At 34.3% G+C, this 22,429-nt stretch overlaps 2 protein-coding genes across 2 annotated transcripts in view; one reads left to right on the forward strand and one right to left on the reverse strand.

The window, feature by feature from the left end:
* Window positions 1-7,376: 7,376 nt before the first annotated feature.
* On the reverse strand, window positions 7,377-12,572 carry LOC118647461. Its single transcript, XM_036292480.1, has one exon. It carries the CDS (start codon window positions 12,570-12,572, stop codon window positions 7,377-7,379), a length of 5,196 nt encoding a protein of 1,731 aa, XP_036148373.1.
* A 6,521-nt stretch (window positions 12,573-19,093) lies between these two features.
* The window catches only part of LOC105833547, a 147,287-nt gene continuing 143,951 nt past the window's right edge, over window positions 19,094-22,429 (forward strand). Inside the window, exon 1 of the mRNA XM_036291865.1 lies at window positions 19,094-20,786. Coding sequence (XP_036147758.1) covers window positions 20,180-20,786 — 607 coding nt within the window. The 5' untranslated portion in view covers window positions 19,094-20,179. The remainder of the gene's footprint in view (window positions 20,787-22,429) is intronic.

Here is a 22,429-nt window from a genome sequence, read left to right on the forward strand (position 1 = left end):
AGCGCCCGGTCACGACGGCCGCCCCTCCCTAGCGCTTGAATCTTGAGATTGCTAGGCGCGCGGGGGGAATTGTTACAACAAGCGGCAATGGCTACACACAAGCGACGCGTAAAGCTGGATTCTCCCTTTGAGTTACGATAGTTCCTTACTTTTTTAATGAAAATAAAATTTTCTAACGACAAAAAGTATGTGTGTACGCGTACATACATGTGTACAAAAAAATATCAGTTCTAATGCTTAAAGAAGCAATTACTAAAGTTATTTTTTTAAATGAATAATGATTATTTTTAATAAAAAATATTTTTTTGATGATAGTCTTAAACGTTGTAAACTGTCATTATAAATTTTAAAGAAGCTATTATCATGTGCTCAAAAAAAATTTATACTTCTTTAAACAACATTAGAAAATTTTATCGATTAAAATGGAAATAACAACCAAATAAAATGTTTGTTTCAACTTTATATTCTTAATTAAAAATTAAATAACGAGGATATTTATATTTTTGATAAAATTAATCCTTGTGATAGACTTATAATACACGGAAAAACTTGTGGAAAAAACTACTATGGTAAGTAGTAAACGCGTGCTAAGAAGGAATTATGAAAATTTTTATTATGTTCTTCATCAAATTACGATAATATTTACACTTATATGATATAATTCTCTGAAATTTCTTCTTACAGTTTGTGGTTGCTATCATAAATAATAAATCATACATAATTTTACTATAAAATTTTCTCTGTGTAGATTTACGAATATATAAATTTATTAAATGTTTGAAAACTTATAAACAACATTTATATAATTCAAGAAAATTTTAGTATGTAATTGTGTGTGTGTGTGTGTGTGTGTGTATGTGTGTGTACATACCGAAAATGTTAAACATTTTTTTTATGTAAAGTGAGGTGTTTATTATCAACAGAATATTTTTTTCAACCATTAAAGATAAAATAATTATTAAAAAAGAATAAAATTAAAAGTGAATAATTGATTTTCTTAAAACTAGAATCATATTTTTTTACGTGTGCGTGTATTGTATATTATAGTAATCAGCGTGAATAATAACAGTGATATAAAATCACGAAATAAAGAATAATCATTTTTCTGTCACAAAGTGATTATTCTTTTCTCGCGTAAGTACACACACACACACACACACACACACACACACACACACACACACACACACACACACACATTACATACTAAAATTTTCTTGAATTAAATAAATATTGTTTATAAGCTTTCGAACATTTAATAAATTCATATATTCGTAAATCTACACGGAGAAAATTTTATAGTAAAATTATGTATGATTTATTATTTATGGTAGTAACCACGAACTGTAAGAAGAAATTTCAGAGAATTATATCATATAAGTAGTGTAAATATTATCGTAATTTGATGAAGAACATAATAAAAATTTTCATAATTCCTCCTTAGCACGCGTTTACTACTTACCATAGTAATTTTTTCCACAAAGTTTTTTCCGTGCATTATAAGTTTATCACAAGGATTAATTTTATTAAAAATATAAATATCCTCGTTATTTAATTTTTAATTAAGAATATAAAGTTGAAACACAAATTTTATTTGGTTGTTATTTCCATTTTAATCGATAAAATTTTCTAGCGTTGTTTAAAGAAGTACAAATTTTTTTTTGAGCACATGATAATAGCTTCTCTAAAATTTATAATGACAGTTTACGACGTTTAAGACTATCATCAAAAAAATATTTTTTAATAAAAATAATCATAATTTATTAAAAAAAATAAATTTAGTAATTGCTTCTTTAAGCATTAGAACTGATATTTTTTTGTACACATGTATGTACACGTACAAACATACTTTTTGTCGTTAGAAAATTTTATTTTCATTAAAAAAAGTAAGGAACTATCATAACTCAAAGAGAGAATCCAGCTTTACGCGTCGCTTGTGTGTAGCCATTGCCGCTTGTTGTAACAATTCCCCCCGCGCGCCTAGCAATTTCAAGGTTCAAGCGCTAGGGAGGGGCGGCCGTCGCGGCCGGGCGCTCGGCGCGCTTGCATTTGCCGGTAGGGGCCGGGCTAATACAGAAAATTTTACAAGTCTATAACTCGTTAACTATTGCCAAAATGGAAAAACGATGAGGAGTTTTCTGTTCAGCTTAATGCGCTCTACCTGCTTGTAAAAATTGCATAAATCTTTACCAAACACCCTGTATATATATATATATATATATATATATTTATATTTATATTTATATTTATATTGAATTAAAATATTATTACGTGGAATGTTTGGAGACTGAAGATCTTCAATAGGATCGGCTACAGTACGATCCACTTCAGGACGAATCTCAGAATTTCGAAGGCTTGTAGGGCGATCATTAACAGGATGCTCACTAGTGGGATTACGAGCGGAACCACTTTGAGTAGGGTGATCACGAACAGAGCCGTCTTCAGCAGAACGATCACGAACAGAACCATCTTGAATGGGGCGATTACGAATGGAGCGATCACGAGCGGGGCGATAACGCGTAGGACAATCATTAGTAGCGTGATCGTCGATGGAATTATCAGAATGCTCTGTTTCAATTCTAAGACTATATGAAAATTTAATGAAATCATATTCTAATAATGTGTTCTCTTCATCGATTTCCATCTAAAATAAATAAATAAATATAGGTCCATAAAATTATCTAAAAAAAAGTATTAGTTTTGTAACTGAACTAAGTTGATTCAAATGTGTTCATAAGTGTACGAAATTTTATATCTTATATAGTAATGTACTTAAATGTAATAATATTACACTTACACTTTCTGATTTCAATGTGCTTTCCATTGAATCTCAATAGATATACAGCAAATAATTAAAATTTGTATCCGTAATTATACGCAACGGCAAAATGTTAGAAAAAAAAAACAATAACAAAACACAATTTGTTTTGTGGAATCGTTGCTAAGAAAAATAAACTACAGGACAAAATTAAAGGAACAAAAGTTTGAAGTAGCGCCATGTTCGTAAAAGTTGAGCAAAAAATCTGAATTTTTTATATGATACAGCTCAAAGTGTTGACTTGACCCCTGCAAAATCTCCCCGCTGTGGGAGTTTTCGCACTTATGCCCCTCGAAGCAACTCTCGGTCAAAAATAAAAGTTGCAAGGTTGTAACTTGGAAAGGACAGAACAATCTGATGCGAAAAACGAACCAGAAAAATTCGGAAATAGGTTAAGTCGGTTCTGTAGGTGTCACTCATAGTGTCTTTGGTGCGCCCTGATAGCCCCATCTTCTTTCAACCCTTATTTGCAACCCCTTAGGACTGACAGTGGTGACAGCGTTTTGCGTCGCGTCCGTCCAACCGAGGACAACTCTCTAGCACGGCTCGGCTTTAAAACCGTTATATGTCGAAGGTCTCACCCTTCTATGACTCTTACCATCCTGCGAGGGTGAGTTGGACAATCACCCATAACACTAATCAGCACTCACAGGTGCCTCCATGCGTCCGAAAAATTTGGAAATGTGCTAAGCCGGTTCTGTAAGTGTCGCTCAGAGTGTCCCTGGTGCGCTCTGATACCCCCATCCCTTTTCAACTCTTATTCGCAATCCCTTAGGACTGACAGCGTTTTGCGTCGCGTCCGTCCAACCGAGGACAATTCTTTAGCACCGCTTGGTTTTAAAACTCTTAAATGACGAAGGTCTCACCTTTCTATGACCCTTACCATCCCGCGAGGGTGGGTTGGGCAACCCTAACACTAATTAGCACCTGCAGATGCTTCCATGCGTCCGGAAAATTCGGAAATGGGCCGAATCGCACTTGTAGAGGTCTCTGGCCCTCCTTCCTAACCACGCACGAAATCCACGCCTTTTAATTTCTACGTGCTACTCCTTCAGTCGGACTGCGAGTCGCGGTTGCGCTAGGCTACAGGTGATCGCTTCAGGGCACGACTTGCATTTGAGATAAAAAAATCCTTGTTCTCTCCAGCCATTTTCTTTTCATCCCCTCTTTTTGTGTTAGTTTTCCTTCTCTTTCTAGATTTTCCCTATATGCATCTTTCTTTGCTTTCATGCTTCTTCCAGCTGACTCTTTATCTACGTTCTGTTTGTTCCTGATTGCTCTTTTCGTTTTCCTTAAAAAACGCATTACTTTTCCATGTAATCTTTCACATTCTTTCCATTTTTTTGTTTTTCATGTTGCTTGTGGGACAGCAAATTGTAAAAGCAAAACAAATTCAATCAACAATTTCTTTGTTTTGCTTATTAGTGTTAGGATTGGTTGCCCAACCCACCCTCGTGGAATGGTAAGGGTCATAAAAAGGTGAGACCTTCGTCATTTAAGAGTTTTAAAGCCAAGCGGTGCTATAGAATTGTCTTCGATTGGACGAACGCGACACAAAACGCTGTCAGTCCTAAGGGATTGCGAATAAGAGTTGAAAAGGGATGGGGGTATCAGAACGCACCAGGGACACTCTGAACGACACTTACAGTACCGGCTTAGCCCATTTCCGAATTTTCCGGACGCATGGAGGCACCTGCGAGTGTTGATTAGTGTTAGGGGTGATTGTCCAACTCACCCTCGCGGAGTGGTAAGGGTCATAGAAAGGTGAAACCTTCGACATGTAATGGTTTTAAAACCGAGCCGTGCTAGAGAGTTGTCCTCGGTTGGACGGACGCAACGCAAAACGCTGTCACCACTGTCAGTCCTAAGGGGTTGCGAATCAGGCTTGAAAAGGGATGGGGCTATCAAGGCGCACCAGGGACACTCTAAGCGGCACCTTCAGAACCGGCTTAACCCATTTTCGAATTTTTCTGGTTCGTTTTTCGCACCAAATTGTCCTGTATTTTACAAATTACAACTTTGCAACTTTTGTTTTTGACCGAGAGTTGCTTCGAGGGGCATAACTCCAAAACTGCTGAATCCACAGCGGGGAGATTTTGCAGGGGTCAAGTCAACACTTTGGGCTATATTATATAAAAAATTCAGATTTTTTGCTCAACTTTTACGAACATGGCGCTACTTCAAACTTTTGTTCCTTTAATTTTGTCCTGTAGTTTATAATAAAAGTAAATGTTTTATTTAAAAAAGAACTTAATACTAGCAGTAAATTTCAAAACACAGTCTTATAGTGGAAGCAAAAACTTTTTAACACAATGCATAAGAAAATAAATCAATTAGAGGTCTTTATTTCTACCCTAAGAAGAAAATTGATTCTAATTGATTTGGGTTTCTATATACACTGAGCAACAAAAATTTTTACCAAACATTCACTCAACTTCAAATAATCGTAACTTTGCGAAAACTTATCTTATTAGAAAGTTCTTTTTTTCATTTTAAAGCTTGAAGTCTTTACTTTAAAGAGCGTTTGTCAGATTTTGATCCTCTCCTTTTCCCTTTTTGGCATCTTTTCAAAAATAAGAATGTATTTTATATTTAAAAATTTTCATACTTTGATGCGCTCCACGGGGTACAGTGAATTTTTCTCGTAAACTTTATAAAAATTATTGTAAAATATGAACTTTTCCCTACAAATTGAAAAAAAATTGAAGTCTACGATTTTTTTGGCGGAGTTATTAAAATTAAAAAAAAATGGTCATTTTGATTTTCATCGCTTATTACTCGTGAATAGATCAACGTACAACGCTCCGCAAAAAAATGGAAAACTAAAAATTTTCACTTTCAAATATTAATTGATAAGTTGGGAAAAACGCTTAGGCAAATTTGACACAAAATTCCGCAGGAAATTATTGAGAGATGCATAAATATATGAGAACGTTTACAAGCAGTAATTGATCAAAGAACATTAGTGTTTATTACTGGGGAGTAATTGTACTATAAAACTTTGCTTTAGCGATGTGATTGGATTTTTCTTCATGACAGTACATTGAACTAAATGAAAACCGTAAAAAATGCGATTTTTACGTAATCTTTGAACGCAATTTGTTCTTAGAAAAAATAAATCTATGAAAAAATTAATAATAGCATTTGAAAGTGCAAACTTTCAGCTTTTCAATACTTTTTTGCTGAGCGCTGTACGTTGATCTGTTCCCGAGTAACAAGCGATAAAAGTCAAAATAACCTTTTTTTTTTAAATCTTAATAACTCCGCTAAACAAAATCTTACAAACTTCAATTTTTTTCAATTTGTAGGGAAAAGTTTCTATTTTACGACAATTTTTATAAAATTTACGAGAAAAATTCACTGCACCCCATAGAGCGCGTCAAAGTATGAAAATTTTTAAATATAAAATACATTCTTATTTTTGAAAAGATGCCAAAAAGGGAAAAGGAGAGGATCAAAAGCTGACAAACGCTTTTCAAAGTAGAGGCTCCAAGCTTTAAAATTAAAAAAAGAACTTTCCAATACGATAAGTTTTCGCGAAGTTACGATTATTTGAAATTGAGTGAAATTTTGGTCAAAATTTTTGTTGCGTTAAATTTGTTGCTCAGTGTATATATTGATTTTCTTATGCATTATGCAAAAGTTTATGCTCCCGCCCTTAGCTGCTCAGTAATAGGATGTGCTTTTGGATTTACTTATACAGGTGTCCCATTTTAACTTGGACAGTAAAATATTTCAAAAACTAAACTCCGTATACAAAAATATTTCAGACAAAAGTTATATAGTTTCAAGGAGGACATAAGATGGTACCATTGGTTTGACCTTGAAGAGTTTGTTGAAGGTCACGTGAAGGTCACTTTCAATTTCTTAAATGGAACGTACGTTTTCTAATTACATCTTCTTGTAGCTTATCTCGAGTGCTTTCCAAAACACTATAATTAAGTGTACTTCTACCAAATACTTTTCGAGTTATGAGGCCCCAAAGTAGTACTTTGCAGTATGTTGCGTAATGGTCGATTAAAGTGGACTGTATTTTCACTGGATTTCACTTTGGGTTTATTGAATTCGCACAAGACGCACGTTGCGTTTTCGGAGATCTATCGCCATCTTGTCTCGTCTCCTCCGTTCTTCCTCTTCCTTCGTTTCCGGTTGCGCGAGCATACCAACGCAACGATATTTCGCGAGCGCAACATATCAAATATGAATGAGTTGGTTGAACGCTTGAATTGTATTAACATTAAAGGTATATGTGTGTGTGTGTGTGTGTGCGTGTATATGTGGACAAACTGAAGAAAAGAAAATACTAACAACAAAGCAAATAATCTCAACATACCCCCCGACATTGAAAGGTACTTTCAATACAAATTAATCGGTTCATTGCACACTTGTGACTAAATCATGCTATGTCGCATAAACAAATTTCGTGAAATTTATAGCTTAATACTAAGGTTACGCGGATTATAGCAATGTGATGAGTAAATAAACAACTTATAATCTAACACTGTAATAATAGTACTTATGTCGTAAACGCAACTAAACTAATATTTTTAAACATTGTTCATTCTATCGGTAACGGACAAAGCTTCGCGGTCGCGATACGCGTTACTCCTGTCGATGTCTTGATGGTAGCAACTCTGGCTACGTTGTCCTTTCCTGGATGGATTGTTACAACACGTCCGAGCCTCCATTTGAGTGAAGGCAGGTTGTCGTCTTTAATGAGCACCATCGCGCCCTCCACGATGGGATCGGTCAATTTCGTTTTGATTGCATGTTGTTGTAGTTCAGAAATGTATTCCTTGCTCCACCGCTTCCAAAAATGCTGTTGAAGACTTTGGATTAGTTGCCACCTGGACAACCTGGATTCTGGAACATCAGTTAGTGTAGGATCTGCTGGCGAAGTGAGCGAACGACCAACGAGAAAGTGAGCAGGAGTGAGGGGAGCGAGGTCGTTAGGATCGGATGACATTGGAGTCAAGGGACGAGAATTTAGTATCGCCTCAATTTGAACTAATAGTGTGTATAATTCCTCATATGTCAAAATCGCGTTACCTGCCACTCGTTTCAAATGGTGTTTGGTGGATTTTACTCCGGCCTCCCAAATACCACCGAAGTGTGGTGAGTGAGCAGGTATGAAGTGCCAACTAATGCCAATTTCATTTACTGTTTTTTCGATAGATGTAGCGTTATCTGTTAATAATTGAGCCAACTCTTTTAGTTCTCTATTTGCTCCGACAAAATTCGTTCCGTTATCGGAATATATACGCGCAGGTTTACCCCGTCTAGCCGAAAAACGTCTAAGTGCTGCGATGAACGCTTCCGAAGTTAGGTCGGACACCAATTCCAAATGAAGTGCCTTGGTCGCGAAGCAAACGAACAAACACACAAATGCCTTGCTTGTTTTGCAACCCCTTCCTTTTCTATCTCTTACTATAAATGGACCTGCATAATCCACCCCCGTATTGTGGAAGGGGATGGACTGAGATACGCGCTCCCTTGGCAGCTGTCCCAACGGAAGTTTCGAATGCGTGGGGTTGTTTTTGAAACATTCAATGCAACCGTGTACAGTTTTTCGGGCGAGATTTCTGCCTCCGATCGGCCAGAATTGTTCGCGTATTGAGCTTAGGAGTAGTTGTGGTCCTGCATGCAATAAATTTAAATGTTCGCTTCTGAAAAGTAGCCTTGTAAATTGATGATCTGCCAACAAAACTATGGGATGTTTTTTATCTGAAGGAAACTCCGAATTTCTTAATCTCCCGCCTACACGAATGAGATTGTCCTTATCTATAAATGCATTGAGTGTTGCCAATTTTCCTTGTGTGATGGAACCACCTTGCTGAAGTATTCGCGTTTCTGTTGGAAAAGATTCCCTTTGAGCAATCTTTGCAATATTGTGTAATGAGTTCCTTAGTTCGATCGCGGTCAGGCCCCCTGACTCTACCTTACCTCGATTTTTGCAATTAATTATAAAGCGTCTGCAATATGCTGCTATTCGAATCAACTTGTTTAGATTGTTACTAATCTCAAAAATAAACGATTTATCTGATTGAATGTGTCTAACTGCACAAACTGTACGTCTCATTTCCATTGTTGGAACTTCTGGTTGAGCTGTGACAGGCCATTCATCTTCTGATCTCGACAAAAATGATGGACCATACCACCAAATCCTTGATTGCCACAGTTGATTAGGGAATACACCCCGCGAAAGTAGATCGGCTGAATTTTCTTCTGTTGGCACATGTCGCCAGTCACGAATGTCCGTTAGTTCTTGTATTTCTGCGACCCGGTTTGATACAAATACTTGTAGTTTGCTTGGCTGAGTTTGTATCCAGTTGAGTACTATTGTAGAATCGCTCCAATATGTAATTTTGTCGAACAATATATTCAAAGATCCTGTCACCTTCTTTGTCAAGCGTGCAAGTGTAAGCGCTGCACAGAGCTCTAGGCGAGGTATTGTTTGTTGTTTAAGTGGTGCCACTCTTGTTTTAGAGCATAACAATCGTGCTTGCTTTGTGTTTTGATCAACCATTGAGCGAATATATATACACGCTCCATATGCTCCTTGTGCTGCATCTGCAAACCCATGTAATTCGATTCTGGTGTAGCCCCTGCAAATCACATGTCTAGGTATTTCGATCTGATTCAAATCGTTTATCTGGTTACGGAATGCTATCCAAGTAGAATGCAAGTCAGCTGGAATTGCTTCGTCCCATGATAACTTGTGCATCCACAATTTCTGTAGTAGAATCTTCGCTAGTACTAAGCATGGACTCAGAAGTCCTAACGGGTCGAATATCCGAGTTATTTCTGACAGTATCTGTCTTTTGGATACCTTTGGAGACGGTAATTTCTCTATGCTGTAAACTAACATATCTTGATGAGCTTGCCAGACTAATCCAAGGATTTTCGTTGGTAGACCACACTTAAAATTTATTCCGTTAGGATTTTGATCCTCTGTACATATGTCTTCTATGACTGCAGCTTCATTTGCGATCCATTTTCGGAGCTTGAATCCTGCTGAATTCAGAACACTCGAAATCTTATGCACTATATCTCTTGCTTCCTCTATTGACTCTGCTCCCGTCAAGAGATCATCTACGTAGAAATCTTGCCGAATGATTCTTGCTATGTCGGGCCATTGTTGTTCAGTTTCCACTGCTAATTCCCTTATGCACCTTGTTGCTAGATAGGGTGCTGATGCAGTGCCGTATGTGACTGTGTTCAATTCGAATACTTCTATTGGATCCTCGGGATTTTGACGCCATAGTATCCTTTGTAACGAACGTTGTTCTGGTGCGATGAGTACTTGTCTGTACATTTTCTCGATATCTGATGCTACTACATATGCGTGACTTCTAAATCTAACGAGTATTGAAAACAAATCATCTTGTAATGTTGATCCGATCATTTGAATATGATTCAATGAAATGCCATTATCTGTGGTCGCCGATGCATCAAAAACAACACGGACCTTCGTTGTCAAGCTGTCGATCTTCACAACAGAATGATGTGGCATATAGTAGACTGTCGATGAATTTGAGGTACTGTCCACCTTAGTCATGTGATGCAAGGCCTTATATTCTTCGAGAAACGCTGTATATTGTTCCTTAAGTTCCGGGTTCCTTTGCAATTTATTTTCCAGACTAATCAATCGTCGTAATGCTCCGTTGTATGATTCACCCAAGGTGCTTGGATCTTCCTTGAATGGAATGCTAACAATGAATCTACCATCCTTGTTGCGCTTAGTCGTTTGCGAGAAGTGGAGCTCGCACTCTTTTTCTTCTTGAGAGAGTATCTTCTGATCAGAATACTCATCAATCTCCCAGAACTTGGCCACTTGTTCTTCAATACTCGTGGACTTGCTTAAGTGACAACGTATTGACGTTGCACAACTACTTGTCATTGGACCTGCAGCTATCCATCCTAACCTTGTCTTCTGCATTGTTAGCTGTGTTTTGCCGAGCTTGATCTGGCCTATACAAAGGAGATTCCAGAACCAATCTGCCCCTATTAGAATGTCGACCCTCACTGGCACGTGGAAGTTAGGATCAGCCAATTTAATGTTTGAAGGAATCTGAAGATCTTGTGTATTCACCTTGTTATTGGGTAAATCGCCTGTTATTTCTGGTATCACAAGACATGACAACTGAAATTCGTACTTGTTGTGGCATGCTGCAATGTTTAACTTACATTTGTGTTGTACTTGACACGATGCGCCGTTGACGGCTTCAAGATTTACCATTACCTTGACCTTATCGAGTTGCAGTTCTTCACACAGTCTATTTGTGACTAAGCTGGATTGTGATCCTGGATCTAATATTGCACGAGCCTTGTGTTTCTTGCCTTGACTATCTTCTACAAATACTATTGCTGTTGACAGAATGACGTGGTAATCATTCGTCCTGTTGTGTGAACATAGAAGCGAAGGAGAAGTATTGTTGTTTTCTTCAGCCTTTCCCGCTTCAGCCTTTCCCGTTGACTCAGAAGCCTTCTCGAAATGCAACAATGTATTGTGCTTGCCAGCACACTTTCGACACGTTCCGCCTTTGCAGTTTTTGATGAAATGACCTGGCTTCATGCAGTTGAGACACAACTTCGCTGTTCTTAAAGCCTCTGCTCGCTTTTGTGGGGTAAATTGTAAGAACTTTGGACAACTTGATAAATGATGTGCTTCTGTGCATACTGCACATTCCTGCCTTTGAACAAGAAACGATTTTGATTTTATATGATCCGACGGTTTTGATTTGTGCATGCTTCTTTTATTTAAATCTAGTGTTTCCAACAGATTCGCTCTTGAACTGAGAAAAACCTTAAACTCTTCGAGTGTAGGGAGCTCCTTGTCGGCCTTCTCTTTCTCCCATTCCCTAGCTGTTATACTATCAAGTTTACTCGAAAGCAAATATATCAATAAAGCATCCCAATGTTCTGTCGACTGACCTAATACGTTTAGTGCTCGCAAATGTTTGTTTAATGTATCTATCACATTGCGTAATTGAATTGCTGATTCTTCTTTTATTGAACTTATGCTAAAAATGGCCCTTATATGATTGTAAGTTAGCAAACTTTTATTGTTGAAGCGATTAGAAATGGTTTCCCAAGCAATAGCATAGTTGGCAGCCGAAAACTCGAGAGACTTGATAATCTGAGCCGCCGAACCTTCTAACGCAGCCTTTAAATAATGGAATTTTTGTATTGGATCTATTGTCTCATTTGTATGTATAAGCGATTTAAACGTATCTCTAAAACCAAGCCATTCCTCTACATCACCTTTAAATTTCGGCAATTCAATTGTAGGCAGCCTGATACCCGGTGTTTTAAAAATGATATTTTGATTGGCATGTCGCGGTAAGTTATGAGTAAAATTGATGTCGTCAGTTACCGGTGTGTGTGTTTCCTGCGCCGCCCCCGCACCGCGATCTTCGTTCATCGCAGCACTCAGAGACCGTTGCGTCACCTTACCGCGAGCAAGCAACCCTTCTGCTTGTGCCACAACGTTAAAATATTCTTCTTCGAATGTTTCTCGGTATTGCATCGTGTCTCCTTCATCAACCGTGAGTTCATCGATCTCCGCCTGCACCTGATCGTACTTCCCGTAAACTTCTCGAATGATCGTAAGACGTTCTCGAATTTCTAACCTGTGTGTTTCATCGAGTGCTTGTGTTGCATCTGGAAATCTGTGTGTGATTTTAGTGATGTATGTTTTAAACGCAGTAACTCTACCCTTGTATTGACCGCGACGTTTAACGAGAGCTTCCATTGTGGTTATAATCATGCAAAATGTATGCGAACTCTACTACTGGTTTGATGATTCCGAATTGGGGTTAGGATAGGATGGGAATGTGCTCACTGACTCACTATATGAGCTCGCTCGATGTACTCCCTATTCTCGCTCGTTGCGCCCTGCTGCTCCTCTGATTGGTTGCTACTATGCCTCTGATTGGCTGCTACTACACCTCTGATTGGCTGCTACACTCGATCGATGCTGGATCTCGTGCGCCCTCTATGCTCGGTTGTCGCGCCACTGTCAGCGCCTCTGATTGGTCGATGTGCTTACTTGATGCTGGATGCTGTATGCTCTCTATGCTCGCTCTATGGCCTTGATCGAATATTCGACGGCCGTAATGCAAATTCCGAAAAAATGCGTCTTGCAGTTGATACGAGCCTTGCGTTGTGCTTGCAATCTCGTATTTAGCGATGAAGATGGCTTGCCTTGTTGTACACCATGCACGATGTCTCGATGTCGATCGTTCCGGCCCAAGACTGCCTCGCGTGTCGTCACCGTTTCTTTCGTTGATTATGTCGATTTCGTTGAATCCACGGCCTTTTCTCCGTGGATCCGGCTCGAAGGACCAATGTTGCGTAATGGTCGATTAAAGTGGACTGTATTTTCACTGGATTTCACTTTGGGTTTATTGAATTCGCACAAGACGCACGTTGCGTTTTCGGAGATCTATCGCCATCTTGTCTCGTCTCCTCCGTTCTTCCTCTTCCTTCGTTTCCGGTTGCGCGAGCATACCAACGCAACGATATTTCGCGAGCGCAACATATCAAATATGAATGAGTTGGTTGAACGCTTGAATTGTATTAACATTAAAGGTATATGTGTGTGTGTGTGTGTGTGCGTGTATATGTGGACAAACTGAAGAAAAGAAAATACTAACAACAAAGCAAATAATCTCAACACAGTACATTGGCACAAAGTGCAAAATATCTTGTATGTTGTATTGTTATGGGGTCAAGTTAGTCCTTACGTATCATTCAGGTTGATTTGACTGATAGAAGCAAGATCGAGGTCTAGCCAAACAAGATCGAAATTGATCCGGCTAACAAAAGCAAGATCGAGGTTGACTCGGCTAGCAAAAGCAAGATCGAGGTTGATCCGGCTAGCAAAAGCAAGATCTGGACTATAAATGTTCAAAGTGCCCTCCTTGATTATTCAAACATAAAGTTAATTTTTGCCTGAAATTTTGTGTGATTTCTACAAGTATTTCTTGCGTAACCATACGACAAGCTCTCCTTATTCTATCTATCATGTCAGCTCTTGTTGTTGGAGCTATTTGATACACAAAATCTTTTGCATATCCCCAAAAGTAAAAATCAAGAGGGTTCAAATCAGGAGATCTTGGAGGCCACAATACTGGACCGTTGCGGATGATCAGACGATCCTCAAACCGCCGTCGAAGAAATCTGCTAACACGTTGATAGTGATGGGCAAGAGTACCATCATGTTGGAACTACATTCCTTGTTAAACATCTAAAGGAATTTTTTCCAGGTAATCAGGTAGGTCGTTTCAGAGGAAATACAATTCACCATTGATTGTTCGCTCAAAGAAATGTGGTCCAATAATATAGACATTTAATATTCCTACCCATACGTGAAGACTCCATCGGTGCTGATTCATTCGCTCTCTCATCCACTGAGGGTTAACGGGCGACCAGTAATGACTATTATACCTATTCAGACTGCCAGTACTGTGAAATGTAGCTTTATCACAGAAACAAACGAACGAAAAGAAATCAGGATTTTCATTTAATATATTCAGGGCCCACCTACAAAAATTGACTCTCAACAGTTGATCATTCTCACTCAGTTCCTGAACAAATGTAATATGGTAGAGATGATAATCAACGGTAACAAACAATAAACGGTTGATCGAGAAATCCCTAATTGACGTTCGATGTGCCGAGTACTAATGTGAGGATTCAGATGAACCATACCCAAAACAGCAAGGAGCCTTGGGTCATTATTATTAATGTTCCGGTTTCGCTGTCTTTGGCGACGATTTACTATTACACGAGATTTTCTCTCAATATTTATAATTTGTTTGCGGTCCTGGATGACGACGATCGGGATAACGTTGAGCATAAAGACGTGAAGCATTTCTGTAATTTTTATGGCTTTCGCCAAGAACTAACAAAATGTCAACTATTTCATTTGGTGTATAGCCTGCTAAGGTATACAACTTCCTATTCAAATACAAGGTAGTTGACAAGGTAGTTTTTGATCATGAATGAGAATCTGCAAAACGATAAGGAATTATGTTTTTCCCAGGTGGCCCTTGTTCGCATTACCCTTTCACGGGAATCTCGAAATAACCAATTCAATAAAGCGAATATTATCTGCTATTTTTAAAATATTTTTTGAATTGCATTTATAATTTGACAATATTAAATTAGCAGATTGTGAGAGGCGAAGAGACTCACGTTAATCAAGTACCCCAAAAAGAACGAAATTCTACTACGTTCACGTAACGAGTGGCATTCACTTGGACACACTATGGATTGTACGGTTCCACGTGGGCGGTGTAAAAACTGAGCGGTGACAACTTTTACCTAAGTCACGGAAGAATTAAGTTACAAACATCAAGTCTAACTCATGAACCCTTCGTTGGAAGCCTCGCAGACCACAAAGGTATCAATCTCGATCTTGCTATGGCTAGACCTCGATCTTGCTTTTGTCAGTCAAATCAACCTGAATGATACGTAAGGACCAACTTGACCCTATAACAATACAACATACAAGATATTTCGCACTTTGTGCCAATGTACTGCAAAGTACTACTTTGGGGCTTCATAACTCGAAAAGTACTTGGTAGAAGTACACTTAATTATAGTGTTTTGGAAAGCTCTCGAGATAAGCTACAAGAATATGTAATGAGAAAACGTACGTTCCATTTAAGAAATTGAAAGTGACCTTCACGTGACCTTCAACAAACTCTTCAAAGTCAAGTATACCTTAAAACTAATATTAAACAAATATACTTGATTGAAGAAAACTATTACTTGAACGAAGTAAAATAAAATGAGTAAATACTTTTCTTGGCTGAAGAATGATATTTTTCTATGTGCACGCATAAAAAACTAAAATATTAAAAATCACTTCCTTGTAACTTTGTAAATTATATACTAAACACTCACACACACACACACACACACACACACATTCAGATGCACGTACAAAAGAAAAAGAAAGAGAGCTGGCAAATTATTCGGTTTAGCGGCGCCAAGTTTTTGTAGTAAAATATTTATTCGTATTAAAATATTTATTTGTAATATTTGTAATTTAGTCATATTATAATACTTATTTGCCAGCTCAATATTATGTCCTTTATTTCTTGCTAATATGCTTCCTGACAATTGTATTTTACAGGCGCGCAGCAGCCAATAATTTAATACGGAAAGCTGATATTTATAGTTTGATCTCGTATTTAAGATTTTCTTAAATTTATAATTAAATTACTTTTATAATTAACAAAATTGTATCTAAAGATAAACTTAAGACAATCTTGGAGCCATATCAGACTAAAAATTAAGATTGAGATTAAATTGGAATTTGATCATTCAAAGCAAAGTTAAAAGTATTGGTTTTGTTCCTAATTGGTTACATTTTAATTTAATCTCAATATCAATCTTTAGTCTGATACAAGCTTAATGATAAAAAATCAAACTATGAATGCCAGCCAAAGAATAAACATCTATTTTTACAGATTGGCGCATATATTTCTTCATATCATTATTTTTGTAGAGAAAAAACTTAATGCTCTTATTTTGTAATGTTTATTCTTAATTGGCGCAAAATATTTACATATCATTATTTTTGTAGAGAAATTAATTTGTGTGTGTAAATACAATAATTTTTTATTTAAAATAATTGTCACTTTAATAATCAAAGTTATACTATTTCAGGAATGTATATTACTTAAATTTAACACTCTTAGTATATAATACTTAGGTTGAACCATTCAAAAGTATACACCACTTAGGTTGAATTTGATTAAAAGTTTTATCTTGAATTTATGATTTTTTCCTTATATTACTTAGGTTGAACCATCCAATAATTTTTTTGCTTAAAAGAAAAATTACATTTACCATAATTGTGATTACATTTATTATATAAAAATGGTTAATTCGATTGACTATTTCTATTTGATATTCTACTATATTATTATTTTAAATTGTTATAATTTATAGTAAAATTTTTACCCTGTTTGGCATAACTATACATATATGGTTATTTACACTAACATTATAGCAATAATAACTATAAAAATGATATTTGCAACTATAATTATTTTACTATGCAATTATTATTGCAAATACTAGATTTTTTTATAAAAATAATTTTTTTTGCATCTCAAAAAGAATTCATAATTGATGACATATTATTGAGTTCTCTTTGAATCTCTGCGCTATCTCTGTGCTACCTCTGTGTTTCAATTATGTGAACGATAAATTCTGTGTACGCGCGCATACGTATATGAAAATAAAATTACTTATTCTATAACATAAAAATGGTATTTTTATGCAAATTTAATGCAAACACATTATTATATATATTTTAATCAAACATAAAAGTATATATATAATTAGATCTAATTTGATACAATTATATATAAATTTTTATATAATTTAAATTGAAAAAGTTCTAATATAACTTTGAATAATATAATATGGAGTTATAAATATTTTGATATAATTATATATAATTATTTAATCAAAAAAGAATTCTAATATAATGCTGTATAATTCAATATGGGTTTATAAATATCTTGATATAATTATATATATTTATTTACTCGAAAAGTAATTTTAATAAAATGTTGTATAATTCAATATGGGGTTATAAATATTTTGATACAATTATATATAATTATCCACTCAAAAATATAATGTTGCATAATTTGATATAAAGTTATAAATATTTTGATATAATTATATATAAATTAATTAATGTATAAATTGATCTTATTATATGTAATTATATATAATATGACATAATTATACATAATTAGATATAAACTTTTTTCCCGGGTGGTTAATTCAATTGACTATTTCTATTTGATATTCTAATATATTATTATTTTAAATTATTATAATTTAAAGTAAAATTTTTATCCTGTTTGGCACAACTATACATACATGGTTATTTACACTAACATTATAGCAATAATAACTGTAAGAATTATATTTACAACTATAACTATTTTACTATGCAATTATAACTGCAAATACTAGACACTTTTCTCTCAGTGTATATGCACACATAATTAGATATAATTATATGTTTTTAAATACAATTAGATCAAATTTTTAATGGGTCCCATTTAATGGATCACATTTTTGTGATAAATATGGTAAATTAAAATATATTTTTATGAATAGAAGAGTATTTATTTATACTTGTATTCATTTACATAAACATACTTATATAAAATATTTTATACATATATAAAAAAATATTGCTTAAATTTTGCAATAAAATAAATCAACATTATTAATAAAAAAAATTTTTAATTAGAATTTGGTCTAAAATTATAAAATATTATAAATTATAAAATTTATAATATGCAATTGAAATTAATCTTCCCAGATAGCACACAGAGTTTAAAGAGAATTCAATTGTATGTCACCAATTATGTCACTAATTATAAATTCTCTTTGAGATCTTTTTTATAAAAATAATTCTTTTTGCATCTCAAAAAGAATTCATAATTGATGACATATTATTGAGTTCTTTTTGAATCTCTGTGCTATCTCTGTGCTTCAATTATGTGAACAATAAACTCTGTGTACGCGCGCATACATATAAAAATAAAATTACTAATTCTATAATATAAAAATGGTATTTTTAGGCAAATTTAATGCAAACACATTATTATATATATTTTAATCAAACATAAAAGTATATATATAATTATATCTAATTTGATACAATTATATATAAATTTTTATATAATTTAAATTGAAAAAATTCTAATATAACTTTGAATAATATGATATAGAGTTATAAATATTTTGATATATATATGTATATATAATTACATATAATTATTTAATCAAAAAAGGATTCTAATATTATGCTGTATAATTCAATATGGGTTTATAAATATCTTGATATAATTATATAGCGTTAATGACAACATAATATGACAAATGTCAATATCTATATGGTATATACAAAATGAAAGACATTTTCACAATAAAATAGCATTACATCAGGAATAATTTCTTAAATTTTAATAATTTTGTAATAATATCTGTAAAAAATATAATAATATAATAGGTATGTCATAATGTGAAATGTTATTATATTACAAAAAATACAGTAACATTGTAATAAAATTTATTACATACAATTTATTACACAAATGAAATTTATTACAAAAATTTATACAGAAATAATAAAAAAAAATATACATATAAAAATAAAATTACTAATTTTATAATATAAAAATGGTATTTTTATGCAAATTTAATGCAAACACATTATTATATATATTTTAATCAAACATAAAAGTATATATATACAATAATGATTTATTAAATAAATTTTTCACCATTTTTTTACACGCGGTTCTACAAGAGACAACACTTTAATAACATGAAGAACTTTATTAGTTTCAAAATACAGGTGTCAATTCTCAATAAAGTACGACCAAGGGAACAGAGAGAGAATCAGAGCCATGTCCGCTCTAACTGCACTTATTGATTTCCATTATAAAGCTTTTGATAGCTGACCGTAATGGCCAATTGATATTATCGGACAGCAGACTCGTAGTTGAAGAATATACCAGACGGCGCGCGTAACAATATACACTTTTTTATTTTTAGAATATGGAAATAAGATTTTATGAAAGAGAAAATAATTTAAATTGTGGCTGTGTGTGTGCGTGCGTGCGTGTGCGTGTGAATGTGCGTGTGCGTTTGAATGTGCGCGCGCGCGTGTGATGTACATATATGTACATATATACATTTTTTCTTTCAATAAAAACTGAAAATTAGTATATTTCGCATAATCATTGAATTTGTTTCACTTAAAATCTTAGTCTCATACGTTTCTGAAAGTAAAATAATACTATATATATGTCAAATTTAAAACTGAGTGCCAAAAAGTCGCTACAGAAACCGACTCCCTATCCCGTTAATCTCAATCCTTTCATCCTATATTTGACTTTATGCTCCAGATATTTATACATCAATAATTTTTGGTAACCTTTTATAATCAGGTGTTCTATATTACGTGCTTTTAATCCATATAATACATAAAAAAACACTTTAAAACAGTTGATAAATTATGACTCAACAAGTAAAAACAAATTAAAAGTAATCTAATTCTTTCAGATTTCTTTTTTTCAATCTGCTAAGATTGTAATAAAATTCTTAAAAAAATACATAATCAGAAATTTCTCAGAATTTTACTACTAATCGCTATCTTTAAATTTACACAACAAATTACTGTTCTTAATATGTGTCAACTCTATTTAAGGTAATAAAAATTTATCTGCACTTTATCAGTAGCATGCTATATGCTACATCGCAATGGAATAACGATCAGAGCGTAATAAAATCAGTTCTTGTGAAATCATGTTGGAAAACTGTCGATGGTTGTTATACATATCGTGTTTTTGCGGTTGTCATCCACATATAATCGATGAATTATCGATATTCAAAAATTTTCATTCACTGATGAAATTACTATATTCGCTGACCGCGTGCGGTGTCTATTGCGTTGCAGGATATTACGCATTTGGTTTCGCCACTCTCTGTGGAACTATTAATGTGGGATGCATTCTGCAACAAGTTAATCGTTACACACGGACTTTCTATATGATATTGACAACATTGCTGTCATACTTGCGTCACAAAGAATTCAAACGCACTTTAATCATAATTCATAAATTCGACGATTTAATGCAACATTATCATTGGTACACTAATAACAAACAAAAGAAGCATTACGTACAATGGCTGGTTATATTAATGATCTTCAGCGCTTGGATATTATTTGCCGCACTGGCAATGTTTATTGTTAAAAAAATGAGCACAACAAACGAAATACCCTATTATACATTTGTAATACAATACGTAACACGAATGACTTTCTCCATAGAGATTGCGAAATTTTGCTTTTTCTACGATGCATTGTATCGTAGATTTCGTCGTCTTAACGAACTGTGTCATGGAATGAATGGTATATACTATCAATTGATTGACTCCGAATTGAATAGGGTTAAGATAATTTCACTTTTTTGCTATAAATAATAACTAGAAATATCATGCACAAAATGGATTTTTAGTGTAAACATTTAAAATTAATTATCGCTTAAATACTACAATTGTCCAAAAATAATTTCTTAGGAATTCTTAATGCTTTGTCTTTGATCTTTGAATTTTTGATATCTAATGAAACAAATTGATTTAAGATTTTCTGATTTCTAAATTTTATTAATTACTAATGTAAATTGAAAGTGGCATCAAAATAACAAAAATCTTTCAATATTTTATGAAACAGTTGCAATGAATTAAGATAGCTATGCTAATATAAAAATATGCGCGTATAGTACATTTTTTATATTATTTGTACATACAGTATGAGATATTTAAATTGTAATACCCAGACAGCACAGTGACGTTTTAAAAACGTACTAAAAATGTATACACTGGACGTTGCGGATGTATGGTATTTAAAACATCCGAATTAGAACTGTGAACATTTTAAAGACATTTTAAAAACGTACCATGTTATCTTGGACGTCCGAAACACGTCCATTTTAAAGAAAAACAAACCAAAATTGGACCTGTTTTGAACATTAAAAGAACTTTTTAAAATAAGCACCCAGGTAGCACATACTCGTTTCAAAAACGTTTCACAAATGTTTCTTCGAACGCACGTGCGCGTATGTGCATTATTTTATTAAATTTGTAAAATTACATACAATTTGTAAAATTAAAATAAAACAAATTATTTTTCACGAATAAAAAACTTTTTAATAAAAAAAATATACAATATATATATGTATAAATACGCAGTAATTTATATTTTCTGTTTATAATAATACAATAATTAATATCATATATATGTATTCTTAAAAAAAAACATTTAAGCATTAATAATAGTCAAGAAAATAACAAAATCTGAACACATAAAATTTAAAAAAATCAACATGTTTCCTTTTCTCAAGAAAAACTTGCTTGATAAAAATACGACATAGGCCTAAACACATAAAATTTAAAAAAATCAACATGTTTCCTTTTCTCAAGAAAAACTTGCTTGATAAAAATACGACATAGGCTCCGAGAGCTCACTACGATAGCATAGATTGATCCGTTTTGTGTCGTTGTGAGTGGTCTGCTTATGTAGCCTTTGAAGTGTAAATTGCATTACGAGAAAGGTGTTGTGTGCGTCGTCCCCTAGTGGCGGTCCGCGAACTACATCGCGGCTGCTGCGACCATACAAGATTGAAATGATTTGCTGCACATATTTTTTTTTTATTTGAATAAACGGGAAAATGTATCCCTTTTTTACAGAGTTTCGATTGGACATTTACAGTAGAGAATTCATTAATAATTCAAATAGGCCCAGACAACACGCATGTCTAAAAGACGTCTTAAAAGAGACATCTTTCAGACTTTATCAAAAGATGTCTTTATGACGTCTTAAAATCGTCGTATTTTAGACGTCTCTCTTAAGACGTCTAAAATACATCTTTTTTTAAGACATCTTATTTGAGACGCCATTTAGACATCTTTACGACGTCTTAGAAAAACGTTTTTAAGACGTCGAATGACGCACATAACCAAATCTGCCGTGTGATGCGATTAAGTCGATCGACG

The sequence above is a fragment of the Monomorium pharaonis genome, chromosome 9 (genome assembly GCF_013373865.1).
Source record: "Monomorium pharaonis isolate MP-MQ-018 chromosome 9, ASM1337386v2, whole genome shotgun sequence".
NCBI classification, from domain to species: Eukaryota; Metazoa; Arthropoda; class Insecta; order Hymenoptera; family Formicidae; genus Monomorium; species Monomorium pharaonis.

Excerpts from the sequence above, each read along its gene's own strand:
- LOC118647461 (XM_036292480.1), bottom strand. The coding sequence starts at position 12,572 with ATGGAAGCTCTCGTTAAACGTCGCGGTCAATACAAGGGTAGAGTTACT.